Source organism: Scheffersomyces coipomensis (genome assembly GCF_036884675.1).
Source record: "Scheffersomyces coipomensis strain NRRL Y-17651 chromosome Unknown DFJ63scaffold_1, whole genome shotgun sequence".
NCBI lineage: Eukaryota > Fungi > Ascomycota > Pichiomycetes > Serinales > Debaryomycetaceae > Scheffersomyces > Scheffersomyces coipomensis.
The window spans coordinates 1984851-1998893 of NW_027042892.1; the positions used below are offsets into that span (position 1 = coordinate 1984851).

Sequence of the window (14043 nt, forward strand, 5' to 3'; positions counted from 1 at the left end):
TCGTCATGGTGGTGGTACCATGAGGAACTTCAACGATAACAGTATCAGTTCCACCAGGTGCAGAATCGATTTCAGTGGTATACGTCGATGTATAACTTCCAGTCCATTCAGTAGTAATAGTAGTGGTTTCATGAGGAACCTCAACGATAACAGTATCAGTTCCACCAGGTGCAGAATCGATTTCAGTGGTATACGTCGATGTATAACTTCCAGTCCATTCAGTAGTAATAGTAGTGGTTTCATGAGGAACCTCAACAATAACAGTATCAGTGCCACCAGGTGCAGAATCGATTTCAGTGGTATATGTTGAAGTGTAGGAACCTGCCCATTCAGTAGTAATGGTGGTGGTACCATGAGGAACTTCAACAATAACAGTATCAGTTCCACCAGGTGCAGAATCGATTTCAGCAGTATATGTTGAAGTGTAGGAACCTGTCCATTCAGTAGTAATAGTAGTGGTTTCATGAGGAACCTCAACAATAACAGTATCAGTTCCACCAGGTGCAGAATCGATTTCAGTGGTATATGTTGAAGTGTAAGAACCCGCCCATTCAGTAGTAATGGTGGTGGTACCATGAGGAACTTCAACAATAACAGTATCAGTTCCACCAGGTGCAGAATCAATTTCAGTGGTATACGTCGATGTATAACTTCCAGTCCATTCAGTAGTAATAGTAGTGGTTTCATGAGGAACCTCAACGATAACAGTATCAGTTCCACCAGGTGCAGAATCGATTTCAGTGGTATACGTCGATGTATAACTTCCAGTCCATTCAGTAGTAATAGTAGTGGTTTCATGAGGAACCTCAACAATAACAGTATCAGTGCCACCAGGTGCAGAATCGATTTCAGTGGTATATGTTGAAGTGTAAGAACCTGCCCATTCAGTAGTAATGGTGGTGGTACCATGAGGAACTTCAACAATAACAGTATCAGTTCCACCAGGTGCAGAATCGATTTCAGTGGTGTAAGTTGAAGTGTAAGAACCCGTCCAATCTGTCGTAATCGTGGTGGTACCATGAGGAACCTCAACAATGACTGTATCGGTGCCACCAGGTGCAGAATCAATTTCGGTAGTATACGTCGATGTATAACTTCCAGTCCATTCGGTAGTAACAGTAGTAGTACCATGAGGAACCTCAACAATAACAGTATCAGTTCCACCAGGTGCAGAATCGATTTCAGTGGTGTAAGTTGAAGTGTAAGAACCCGTCCAATCTGTCGTAATGGTGGTGGTACCATGAGGAACCTCAACAATGACTGTATCGGTACCACCAGGTGCAGAATCAATTTCGGTAGTAACAGTAGTAGTACCATGAGGAACTTCAACAATAACAGTATCAGTTCCACCAGGTGCAGAATCAATTTCAGTGGTGTAAGTTGAAGTGTAAGAACCTGTCCATTCAGTAGTAATAGTAGTGGTTTCATGAGGAACCTCAACAATAACAGTATCAGTTCCACCAGGTGCAGAATCAATTTCAGTGGTATACGTCGATGTATAACTTCCAGTCCATTCAGTAGTAATAGTAGTGGTTTCATGAGGAACTTCAACGATAACAGTATCAGTTCCACCAGGTGCAGAATCGATTTCAGTGGTATACGTCGATGTATAACTTCCAGTCCATTCAGTAGTAATAGTAGTGGTTTCATGAGGAACCTCAACAATAACAGTATCAGTGCCACCAGGTGCAGAATCGATTTCAGTGGTATATGTTGAAGTGTAGGAACCTGCCCATTCAGTAGTAATAGTAGTGGTACCTTGAGGAACCTCAACAATGACTGTATCAGTTCCACCAGGTGCAGAATCGATTTCAGTGGTATATGTTGAAGTGTAGGAACCTGCCCATTCAGTAGTAATGGTGGTGGTACCATGAGGAACTTCAACAATAACAGTATCAGTTCCACCAGGTGCAGAATCAATTTCAGTGGTATATGTTGAAGTGTAAGAACCTGTCCATTCAGTAGTAATAGTAGTGGTTTCATGAGGAACCTCAACGATAACAGTATCAGTTCCACCAGGTGCAGAATCAATTTCAGTGGTATACGTCGATGTATAACTTCCAGTCCATTCAGTAGTAATAGTAGTGGTTTCATGAGGAACCTCAACGATAACAGTATCAGTTCCACCAGGTGCAGAATCAATTTCAGTGGTATACGTCGATGTATAACTTCCAGTCCAATCTGTCGTAATGGTGGTGGTTTCATGAGGAACCTCAACAATAACAGTATCAGTTCCACCAGGTGCAGAATCGATTTCAGTGGTGTAAGTTGAAGTGTAAGAACCTGTCCATTCAGTAGTAATAGTAGTGGTACCTTGAGGAACCTCAACAATGACTGTATCAGTTCCACCAGGTGCAGAATCGATTTCAGTGGTATCTGTTGAAGTGTATGAACCTGTCCATTCAGTAGTAATAGTAGTGGTTTCATGAGGAACTTCAACAATGACTGTATCAGTTCCACCAGGTGCAGAATCGATTTCAGTGGTATATGTTGAAGTGTAAGAACCTGTCCATTCAGTAGTAATAGTAGTGGTTTCATGAGGAACCTCAACAATGACTGTATCGGTACCACTAGGGTCGGAATTAATTTCAGTGGTATAGGTTGATGTATAACTACCGGTCCACCCTGTAGTAATTGTAGTGGTGTCGTGAGGTATTTCAACAATGACTGTATCCGTCCCACTGATAGCAGAATTGATCTCAGTTGTATAGGTCGATGTGAAACTTCCAGTCCATTCTGTGGTAATTGTGGTTATATTATGCTGTGGACAGGAATCATCTTCATTTGGAGCAGTATATATTGAACTGTAAAAGTCAGTAATGTTTTGACCACTGGGAGTGTTAATAACAAAATCTAGATATCCTGCTCCAGCACAATTTGTCATCACAACTCTCATAGGGTAGTAGAATCCTGCTGTTAAATATTCTGTCTCCGATGTCAGAAGAGGTAAATATTGCCCGACTACTTCTGCAACAAAAACTGTGAAATTTCCATCATTTGATATTTCTTCTGTGTTACAACATTCAAATGCCACACCAGCACCAACCGTAAGAAGTGCAGCATTATCTGCTTCAAGATAAAAGTTGTAGTATCCAGTTTCAGGAGCAAGGAAATAACCTGTTAATTCAACAGTAAAATTTGTAAACGAAATATAAAACCCATAAATGTCCGAATAGACTACTTTACCACCATCTACAGAAAGACTACCATTTGGAAAATACCCTACTGAGAATGAAGGATCAGTAATACCTTCTTCTGTACCCAATACTTTGGTATTCTTATAACCAGAAATTAAATAATCAATATCTGAAGTATTAAAATAGTTTAATCCCCATACGTAACCTGAATCAATATAATAATTTTCATAAGGATAGAATGTTGCCGTAAAACCAGGGGATAATCCAGAAACGTTTGGTTCACACGATTCTGGAGGGGCAGAGAATACTAACCCGTAAAAGAAGCAAAGAACTATGAGTGAGAGTGCTTTCGTCATTTTCATCATTTTGTATTGATTGGCTTCCGGCTTTCAGAGTAACACAGTCTTCATATTTTTGGGAAACTTGACTCTTTAAGTAGTTGGCAACTCGCTTCGATATCTCTAAAGCAACCTGAAATTTGTACAACATTCCTCATGTGAAGCATTCGATGAAATTATGAGCTTGCATGAACTTAGCTATTAAGAGCTTTTTAAAATAAGCTGAAATTAACTTGACATTCTTTCCACGATGAAATATTGAAGTTCCAAGATCTGATCATATTGCAAGCTTCGGATGTTATTCTTGTAAACACAAACGGATAGCATCATAGGTACTGAATTGCCTTAAACACTATGACCTCCCAAAAAGGAAAATTTTGGTTTCTTTGAGTTAAGGTCTGTAAGCTTATCTATAGATTCTGAAAATTGCTGAACATTCTTGTAGAATAAAGCTGTGAGCTCGCATGCAGAAGTATCAAAAATGATTTACGAAGCTATTCTTATAGCAGTATTGAATTACTTTCAAGCAACACCAGCACTGAATCGCCTAAACTTTATGCTACACAGGAATGTGAAGATGTATTTCTTTGGTAATCTTCTATTTTTGTCTTGTGCATTTGTCACAGAAGGAAAAGGGTTCAATAGCGGCTAAATTTTTGATTGTGGCCGCACCAAGAATATTGATTTGTAGTTGGGACATGGTTTGAAATGCAGAATAGCTTTCTTTAACATCTGTATGTAATTATAAAAGTCTCCATCTTGGTTAATTCATTAATCCACCATTATACATCTCCTGAAATGAAAGCGTTAATCTTTCTAACAATAAACAAAATATACGAAAGAAGTTCCAAATTATGAGAATGTTTAATGCATGATTTAAACACATTCTCTAAGTTGAATTCGATATGTCGGATCTAACCCTATTTTACATAACTCCCCATAAATCTTGAACTTCTCTAATGATATCATATAAAAAAACTTAACATTCCTTTCGTTGGACCCTAATTTGCGTGTTTTGTCTGCAACTATTCGCCAGCATTCCCGTTAATTAGAATGAGGCTATTATAAATGAAATTTTTGCGATGAAAGCGGCACGGCTTATTTTGGAAGAAAACCAGAACTTTCAAGATATATAAGCTTATTCTACATTGAATATTGGTTTATTCTATATATATATAGCCTGTTTTGTTTGTTTATTTTCTTATTTTTTATTAACGCTCCATGCACAATTTGGTAAACATTGTAAATAATAATTGGTCTCCTTCTTAACCCATAATAAGATTATAATACCAAGGATCAACCATCTCCTAATACTAACACTTTCCCACTTACTTTAAGACATTGTTTTTTATTTGCTTCTGAAATAATTCCAGCAGTTCCTCCACTTAATTCTCAATCTAATATGGTTAATTTATTATTAAGATAAAATTCTTGACCATGGACCTCCATTTGTATTTAAAGTAGTCATATAAGTTCTACCAATGACAGGGTCTGTAATAGAAGTAATGTGGGGAAGCAACTACAAGTATAACTGTTGAAGATTTAGTTTAAACTTATTATTGAACAGAGTGTCTGTATATATGTACAATTTAAAAATATGACAATAACGAAAATCTCTAATAAATTAGGGGCCTTGGGTTCAAGAAAAAGAAGCATATCATATGATTATCATTTTAGAAGCTATTATGAAATTGCTTATTTCATTAAATCATTAACTAAAATGTTCTACAATTACATTGAGTGGTTAACTTAACTTATGAATCATTCCTTTACCGAAGCTAACTATATAACTCTTTCTAAGTCGTCATCTTCTTCACGTTCTTTCTCCTCCAACTTTTTATAAATCGATACTCTTATTCTCATTAATTGATCAGGATAAAGATCTGCTCGTGTTATAGTTTGGGAACATCCATCAATAGGACAATTCGAACCACCTTTTGAAAAATGAGATTGAATAGAACTTTTTTCAAAAGTATGTTTACATCTCTTAGAACAAACTGGATCTTGAAAGTATTGTAAGGAAATTGGATCTTTTAATGAAACCTTACCACCTGCCACATTTAATTCTTCATCGTCTTCTTCATCAGGAATTGGATCTTCAGGATTATTTACAATAAAAACCACATTTTTAAGTAATTGATAATCCGCATTTGATTTAATAACCGTAGAGAGCAATCCTTGTTGAGTACTGTTGAACGAATAGTAATCTTTCTCAATCATATCTGATATATTGTCATCTGCTAATTCCTCCAACTGTTCTTCATCAAGTTGGGCATCACGTCTCATATTATCTTTTATTTTGGTTTTTGATATCTTTATTGATCTATCATAATTTTGTAATTCAAATTGGGTAACTATAGCATTTTTTAAGTTCTCTGCCTGAGTTAAAATATATGATTCATCCAACTTTGAAATATCCCCATTTGTAAAACTAGTAATATACTTCTGAGTATCTTTAACAATTTGTTTTATTAAATCTTCAATGCTTGATAGTATAGAACTGTGAATACCACCAGTAGTATCTAAATCTCTTAGTAAATTTGAATCAAGAGGAACATAGTTGTGATGAGGATTGTTAACAAGACTTTCTTCCTTTATTGATGACATATTGATTCAGCTCTGTTCTGAAAGGTCCTTAAGTTAACTTATAAGTATTAAAAAATCAAATCATATTTACTTTATATAGCGCGTACTGGAAATTATTGTTTTGTTAAAAGTACACGACGTGTTTAGACATTCTAATTTTAGGTTGTGCAAGACCAGAGTAACAAATTTTACAAAATAGAAATGTGTCAGATCTTATAATGTCTTAAGATGATTAAACTTCATTTAGGTTACTATTTAGTCACTTACTAAGCGAATATAAGTTAATATAACCCACGACGGCAAAATTCCTATTTGTAATACTGATTTCCTGCATATACTTATGATACTGGTTGTATATATATATATATATATTATCAAATTAACCCTAGCAAGTAACCCTATTTCCATAGAGTAATCAAACATATACGATGTAGTTTAATTCTACATAAATATATTGTAGACTTATTATTTTAACCGATATTGGATATCATATTTTGGTGATATACCGCAATAGGAAAACAGGTTGAAAAAAAATAACGTCATAGCCTCTATTGTTAAGTTTATCATTGAGAAGTGATACAACATTGTTAAGTAAGGTACCTGACAGTTTAGTTGCTATGATGGATTTTTTTTTTATTCGTAGAACCTGTGTTATGTTGTAATAATTTGCATAGAAGGAAGATAGCATATGATAGAAACACTGATTCGCTAGATGTGGAGTAGTTAACATTTTAAATTAGAGTTATTAAACATGCACGTTTTCAAAGAACGGTAAGATCATTAAATAAAGCTAAGAGATCTTTAAGTTGACGTATGATTATTATATCTGGTTGATACATCTCTATCTAAGTTTGGATTTGTGACAAACTTAAATACAATTAGCCTTTGTCTTCTTTCACAATGTAAGGGGGATGGGAGGGACAAAATGTAACAGGTTTGTGGAGGGGCTCTCTCTTTTTTGTAGTTGTTGCTTAAGCCCTGCTGAAATTGTTCAGGTAATTAACTAAAATTATTTTGCCGGTAGTGCCAGGCACAGTTAAACATTGTACCTGTTGCAAAGCCTTGAAACGTTTAGTTTGCTACTATATCGTCTCCATAGTTTTTGACCCTTATATATATATATATATATATATATCTTTATATGACCAATTTACTCATCTCTTTTTATTTTCTACATTAAAAAAGTTCGTTCAGTATACCTTTTATTATTTAAACTATACGTAGCGGAAGTCACACTATCCATATCTCAATCACTGTCTACTAGTGGCAGTTTTTATATTTTTTTTTCATTTTCCACCAAATCCTTAATTTCATATAAAATTACTAATTTATTCACTAATTTTCAAACCCATTAATATCATTCTTGTACATATATATATATTCCCATCTAACAATGACAAAGTCTAAAAAACAAAAAAAATTATCAATGTATATAGGTTTAATACTATGTATCAATCTATGGTTTTTAATTTATACATTTTATAATCAAATCAATTATAAATTGCCCACGTTATCGATAAAATCTCAATCCCATAGTGAATTTGATGAACTAAATATAGACAACAATTATTCATTTGAAAGTCAAGTCCAACATGATATCAATAATGATCAATATAAACCATTAAATAAATCAATCTTACAAAATTTGGTGGTGGAATTATATATGAAGCAAGAAAATTTACTGGATAAAAGAAAGATTCGAGATATTTTTTCTAGTAATTATGAATTTATCTTTGATAATCATAAACCAGAATCAATCATTGGGAATTTAAATTTCAATCAACGATGTGATTTATATTTTGAAAATTTATATATTAATGATCATAATTGGATGGTTAATCCTAATGAACATTTACCTATGATTGATAGATTTGAATTTGACTTTGAATCTTGGAAAGTTAAAAAACGTACCCAATTAAAATATCAATTTATGAAAGAAAATAATATTGGTAGAGAGAAAGATGTTAATAATGATCTGTTGGATGATTTTATTTGGCTTCAATATACTCGATTTTGGAGAAATAATTTAAAACTTGAACAAAAAATCATGGATAATTTAAGTCATTTAAGAATCTTTAATAAATGTTATATTTCAAATGATGGAGATCAATTTAATCAAAATTCAAAATTTATATCGCATCAACAAGATTTTTCAAAAAAGATAAAATCTTTAAAACTTGATGATACATCTTCCAAATCAAAACGAAATGATTTTGGTACACAATTCATCTCTACTAAAAGAGAAAATTCATTATCAACTGAGACATTTCATGATTGTGCTGATTTGGAACAACGATTATATCCATGGTTATCATTCCATTATCCAGTTTATGAACATTGGACGGGAGAAATAATCATGTCACCCCCAATTATCGATGCTAAATCTCAAAATTTAAAAGATAATCTTCATACTCCACCTATCAAATCAAAATTAACTAATTCAAAATCATGTTTTTTAAATAAATTCAAACATAATCTGAATGGGAAAGGGATAGTCTTAACCATTAATGATAGTCATCTTGAAGATACCATTCATTTAATTCATTTATTACGAGCTCTTAATAATAAATATCCCATTGAAATTGTTTATTATGAAAAAATCTCCCCTTATACCAAACGTCAAATAGTTATGGCAGCTCGAGAACAAATTAGTTCCTTACCAAAATCATTTAATAATGTAAGTCATTTATTCCCGGAAGATTATTTAAATATTAAAGATAAGGGATTACCTAAACAAGATATTTGGTTTGTTAATGTTCGTAATGTGATTCATCAAAATTATCTTGATAAATTTAGTGTATGGGGGAATAAATTTTTAGCTACATTATTTAATTCATTTGAAGAATTTATTTTATTAGATGCTGATGCCGTATTAGTTAAAAATCCCGATTATTTTTTTAATTTACCCGAATTTAAAGATATGGGAGCATATTTTTATAAAGATCGTTCAGCAGCAGAATTTAGACCTTCATCAGATTCATATTTTTTTAAAAAATTAGCTCCTTCATTAATTGATAATTTTATGTTTGATATTCCAGTTATAACTGAAAAACTGTTAAATATTAATTTTTTTGATGGTATGGTTCATTATATGGAATCAGGTGTTGTTGTGATTAATAAAGTTAAACATATGAATTCAATTTTATTATTACCTCAATTATATTTTATGGAACCAGTTAGATTAAGAAGTTATGGTGATAAAGAATTATTTTGGTTATCATTTGTTATAAATGGAGATGAAAATTTCCATTTTAATAAATATCATGCTGCATCTATAGGAGAAATTAATCAAAATAGAGTTAAATCCAATGGGGAATCATTTAAATCTCAAGAATTATGTGCCGCCCATCCTGCTCATATTGATGGTAATGATAATTCATTAGTATGGTTTAATTCAGGATTTCATTTTTGTGGACAACATAAGGCAATTGATTATGTTAATGAATTAATTAGTACGGTTGATAAATTTCAATTTTTAAAATCAACAGATGAAGTGAAATCATATTATTATAATCCATTAAATATTAAACATGCTATTGTTCCTCCATTTTTGGATAAACTTAAGACCTATTGTCCCAATGAAGAAGAAGAGCCAAGTAAAGCATGGACAATGGAAAGAAATTTATGTAATAGTTATCTTTGGTGTGCTTATAGTAGTATTGGAGGGGAAGACAATCGACAAGAAGGGACGATTATTGAATTTGATGAAGATAATCAACGATTATATGAATATTATGGGGATATTTGGGTAGGAAATGAATGAATGAATGAATGAATGATTCTAGTATATAGTAATAAGTTTATTTATGAATTAATATAAGAAAAATAGACAAATAATAATAATAGAAGATTGATTTACTTATTGTATAGTAGTGAATGGGGGGGTTAGGGGCTATAATTGCCATATGATAAACTATTTAATTAATATTTTTTGCATCTATTTTGAGTCGTGTGCTTTTGAACAAAACTAATTTTAGTCAGATCTTTATTTAAAAGGGGAAAGAGAGAGAGAGGGGGGTGGCAAGGATGTAAGAGGCGAGGGTGATGAAACCTCAGATTTCAGGATTGTCTATTTTTTTAATTTTTATTTTTTATTTTTAAAAAAAAGGATTTTATAAATAGTTAACCTTTTTATAGTATAGAAGTATAATGGAACATAAGTAAGTAAAATTGAGAGCTAAGAAATTTAATTAAGACCTTTTAATAATATCAAGGCAAGGAAGGATTATGATTTGACATATGTTCTGTTCTGTTCTGTTCTGTTCTGGTTCTGTGGGAAAGCATAAATCGATGAGGACTGACTTCGACCATTAATTTTGTGTCTGAAATTGAGATCACACGACAAGAAAAATAATAATACCTCACAATCAGACAGACAGACAGACAGACAGACAGACAGACAGACAGACAGACAGACAATATCTGAATTTCTTAACAAAAATAAGCTGCAGTAAGGAATCATCATGCCAGAAGGAAGGAAAGAAAGAAACGATATTTGGTGGGCGACGGCGATGAGATCTGATCTAAATGTTACACCATTAAAAGCTTGGTAACCTATCATACACCTCTTAATAATCATCTACCGTTATATAATTTCAATTAATAACGACCATTCTCCAGTCCTATGTTTACCTATCTATAAATTAATTATATATGTCTGGGACCGTACTCTATCATTATCAATCCTAAACAATAAGCCATACCATCAGACAGACAATAACAAACTCTAAACAGAAACAGAAAAAATGTCGGATTTTTTCATTGTTTTATTTTGTGTATCTGCCCTTTTCAGGAGTTTTTGTCAGATTTTCTTTCTTTTTATTTTTATTTTTATTTTTTTGTCAGATTTTATTTGTGTGTGTTATTTTTTTATATCTTAAGAAAGCTGAATTTCAAAAATTTGTTGTTTGTCAAAACCAACACTTGATTGCTTCTTCTTACATCTAATTCACCCTTTTTAACCAATCATCCCCTCCCTTATCATATCATCCCCTTATCTACTATCTTAATCAGTCGGTTGAGTCAATCCCCCTAAGCTTATCTAAACTATACCTCTTAAGCTTTGACTTTAACTCGCATTTTTTTTTGTTTGATTTAAGTTAAGATTTAGATTAGATTTAGAGTTTCTTTTAGAAGCTTGTTTACCATCACCACCCACCACCATCCACCATCCACTACCCACAAATCATATACAATCCACGCTCCTCTCTCCCTCCCTCTCCATCCATCCATCGCTTTCTTTAATTCCAACTCCTTACTCATCCACAAGTAAAGCATCAATATCTAACTTCCTCCTCCCCCCGCCTTGCATACCACCCCCCATCGACGTAGTCATCATCCTCCATCATCATCCAACTGCATTTTAATCTTATTCATTCATTATCATTATCATCATGAATTTAAAAGTATTACAACCTACTAAAGTGAATCGAAAATTATTCATCTATTCATGTTTAATAACGTGGATCTTGATTTTAAATATTGGTTTCTTTATTTATTATTATTATTATGATCGATATGCTTCTTTAACTTCTCCATCATTTTCATCAGAATTTGATGAATATGAATCTCAAAATAATTGGTCATTTGAAGATGTTAATAACGATAATAAAAAAGAATATAACCCTGTTAATACTACAGTTTTAAATAACTTATATTTACAAACTTTACAAAAACAATTACAAATAAATGATATCAGAGATATTGAACCAATATTTTCAACTAATTATGATAATATCTTAAAGAATCATGATTATGATCCATTTTCAATCCTTGGAAATTTGAATTTTCAAGATCGTTGTGATTTATATTTTCAAAATTTATATGCTGTAAATCATAATTGGTTTATAAATCCTGATGAAAATTTACCCTTGGTTGATCGTCTTTCATTTGACTTTGAAGATTGGAAACAAACTCATATGAATGATATGAAAGAAAAATATGCTAAAGAACATAAAATGAATAAAGATGATGTTAAACATGATCAAGAATTTGAAGATTTTATGTTATCTCTTTATAAACAATTTTGGTCAGCCACCAAAAATACTGAACAAAAAGTTCTGGATTATTTATCCCATTTAAGAATCTTTAATAAATGTTATATTGCTAATGATAATGCAAATCATATTAAAGAACAAAATGATTTTATCTTAAATCAAAAATTATTAGTAAGAGAAGTTTTTGAAGTTGGAAATACTCAATTAAAACCATTCACAAATTCTAAGCTTGAAAATTCAATCAATCCAAATTCTTTTCATGATTGTAATGATTTAGAACAAAGATTATATCCTTGGTTATCATTTAATTTCCCGGCTTATGAACATTGGTCAGGTGAAGTGTTAATGTCTCCTCCTCAAACTGTTACAAAAAAGAAATCCACTCCACCACCTATAAAATCAAAATTAACTAATTCAAAATCTTGTTTCCTTAATAAATTTAAAAATTTAGCTAATGGTAAAGGGTTAGTCATGACTATTAATGATGGTCATCTTGAAGATACCGTTAATCTTATTCGATTATTAAGAGCTCTAAAAAATAAATTACCTATTCAAATTGTATATTATGATCATATTTCAGCCAATACCAAACGGAAAATTATTGAAGCTGCCAGAGAAAGATTTAATGATTTACCAAAATCATTTGAAAAAGTTCGTCATTTATTTGGAGATGATTATTTACAAAGTGAAGATCAAGGTTTACCAAAACAAGATATTTGGTTTGTAAATACTTATCATGTTGTTCATGGACAATATCGAGAAAAATTTAGACATTGGGGTAATAAATTCTTAGCTACTTTATTTAATTCATATGAAGAATTTATATTATTAGATTCTGATGCTGCTATCGTTAAAAATCCTGAAATTTTCTTTGAATTAGAAGGGTATAAAGAAACTGGGACTTATTTTTATAAAGATAGAACTACTGCAGAATATAGACCAGTATCAGATTCAGTATTTTTCAAAAAGATAAGTCCATCAGTATTAGATTCATTAATCTTTAATATTCCATTAATCACTACTAAAACTACTAATAATCATATTTTATCTGGTTTGAAACATCAAATGGAATCAGGATTAGTAGTTATAAATCGTTCTATGCATATGGCATCATTATTATTAATGCCTCAATTACATTTTATGGATCCTGCTAAAGATAGATCTCATGGTGATAAAGAATTATTTTGGTTAGCATTTTCAATTAATGGGGATGAAAATTATCATTTCAATAAACACAATGCCGCTGCCATTGGTATTATTGATCCAGCTCGTAAAAAGAAGAATGGTGATGATTTTGAATCGATTGAAATTTGTTCTCCTCATCCCGGTCATGTTAATGGATATGATAATTCATTAGATTGGTTTAATTCGGGTTTCCATTTTTGTGGAAGATATACTGCCGTTAATTATCCTCAAGATTTCAGAAATCGTAAACAAACATTAAATTATATTAAATCAGTGGAAGAAATGAGAACATTTTATTATAATCCCGTTCAAATTGAATATGCTATTTTACCCCCATTTACCAATCTGAAAGAAATGGAATTCCCCAATGAAGAAGAAGAACCTGTAAAAGCATGGGTTAAACATCAAGAGATTTGTCATGGATATCAATATTGTGCATTTACTTCAGCAGGAGGGAAAGATTTGAATATTCAAGGTGAATTAGTGGAATTTAGTGAAACTCAAAGATTATTATATCAATATTATGGTGATATTTGGGTTGGACTTGAATAAATGAGACTAATTAATACACCCATCCTTCCATTCAACAAAAAAGAACATTATTTATCTATTTATACATATATATTTGCCATAGACTATTTTTATAACATTTTTACATTAATACATTTAAAAACAGAAATTTTAACAACTTAATAAAACTAAAACTTATTTTCAAAATTGGTTGCGAAAAATTAATATAAATATTACTCGATTGTAAAAAACAAATTTGGGATAAATTCTATCAAAAATTCGTCCGAATGA

General features: G+C 31.8%; 4 protein-coding genes across 4 annotated transcripts; 2 read left to right on the forward strand and 2 right to left on the reverse strand. All coding sequences in view use genetic code 12, as the record gives it.

Annotated features, from left to right (window-relative positions):
* Window positions 1-179: 179 nt before the first annotated feature.
* Window positions 180-3502, reverse strand: DFJ63DRAFT_327371 (uncharacterized protein; the record flags this gene model as incomplete). Its single annotated transcript, XM_064907628.1, has 4 exons — window positions 180-255; window positions 589-694; window positions 1139-1209; window positions 1396-3502. Coding segments are annotated over 4 exons (2358 nt in total), but the record flags the coding sequence as incomplete, so codon positions are not given.
* Window positions 3503-5257: 1755 nt separating this feature from the next.
* MMS21 (SUMO ligase) lies at window positions 5258-6082 on the reverse strand (the record flags this gene model as incomplete). Its single annotated transcript, XM_064905655.1, has 1 exon — window positions 5258-6082. The coding sequence occupies one exon, from the start codon at window positions 6080-6082 to the stop codon at window positions 5258-5260; it is 825 nt and encodes a 274-aa protein (XP_064765050.1).
* A 1090-nt stretch (window positions 6083-7172) lies between these two features.
* DFJ63DRAFT_316951 (alpha-mannosyltransferase) lies at window positions 7173-9900 on the forward strand. Its single transcript, XM_064906748.1, has one exon. It carries the CDS (start codon window positions 7455-7457, stop codon window positions 9822-9824), a length of 2370 nt encoding a protein of 789 aa, XP_064765051.1. The 5' UTR covers window positions 7173-7454; the 3' UTR covers window positions 9825-9900.
* Window positions 9901-11047: 1147 nt separating this feature from the next.
* DFJ63DRAFT_30816 (alpha-mannosyltransferase) lies at window positions 11048-13939 on the forward strand. Its single transcript, XM_064905507.1, has one exon. It carries the CDS (start codon window positions 11455-11457, stop codon window positions 13792-13794), a length of 2340 nt encoding a protein of 779 aa, XP_064765052.1. The 5' UTR covers window positions 11048-11454; the 3' UTR covers window positions 13795-13939.
* The last annotated feature ends 104 nt before the right edge of the window (window positions 13940-14043 follow it).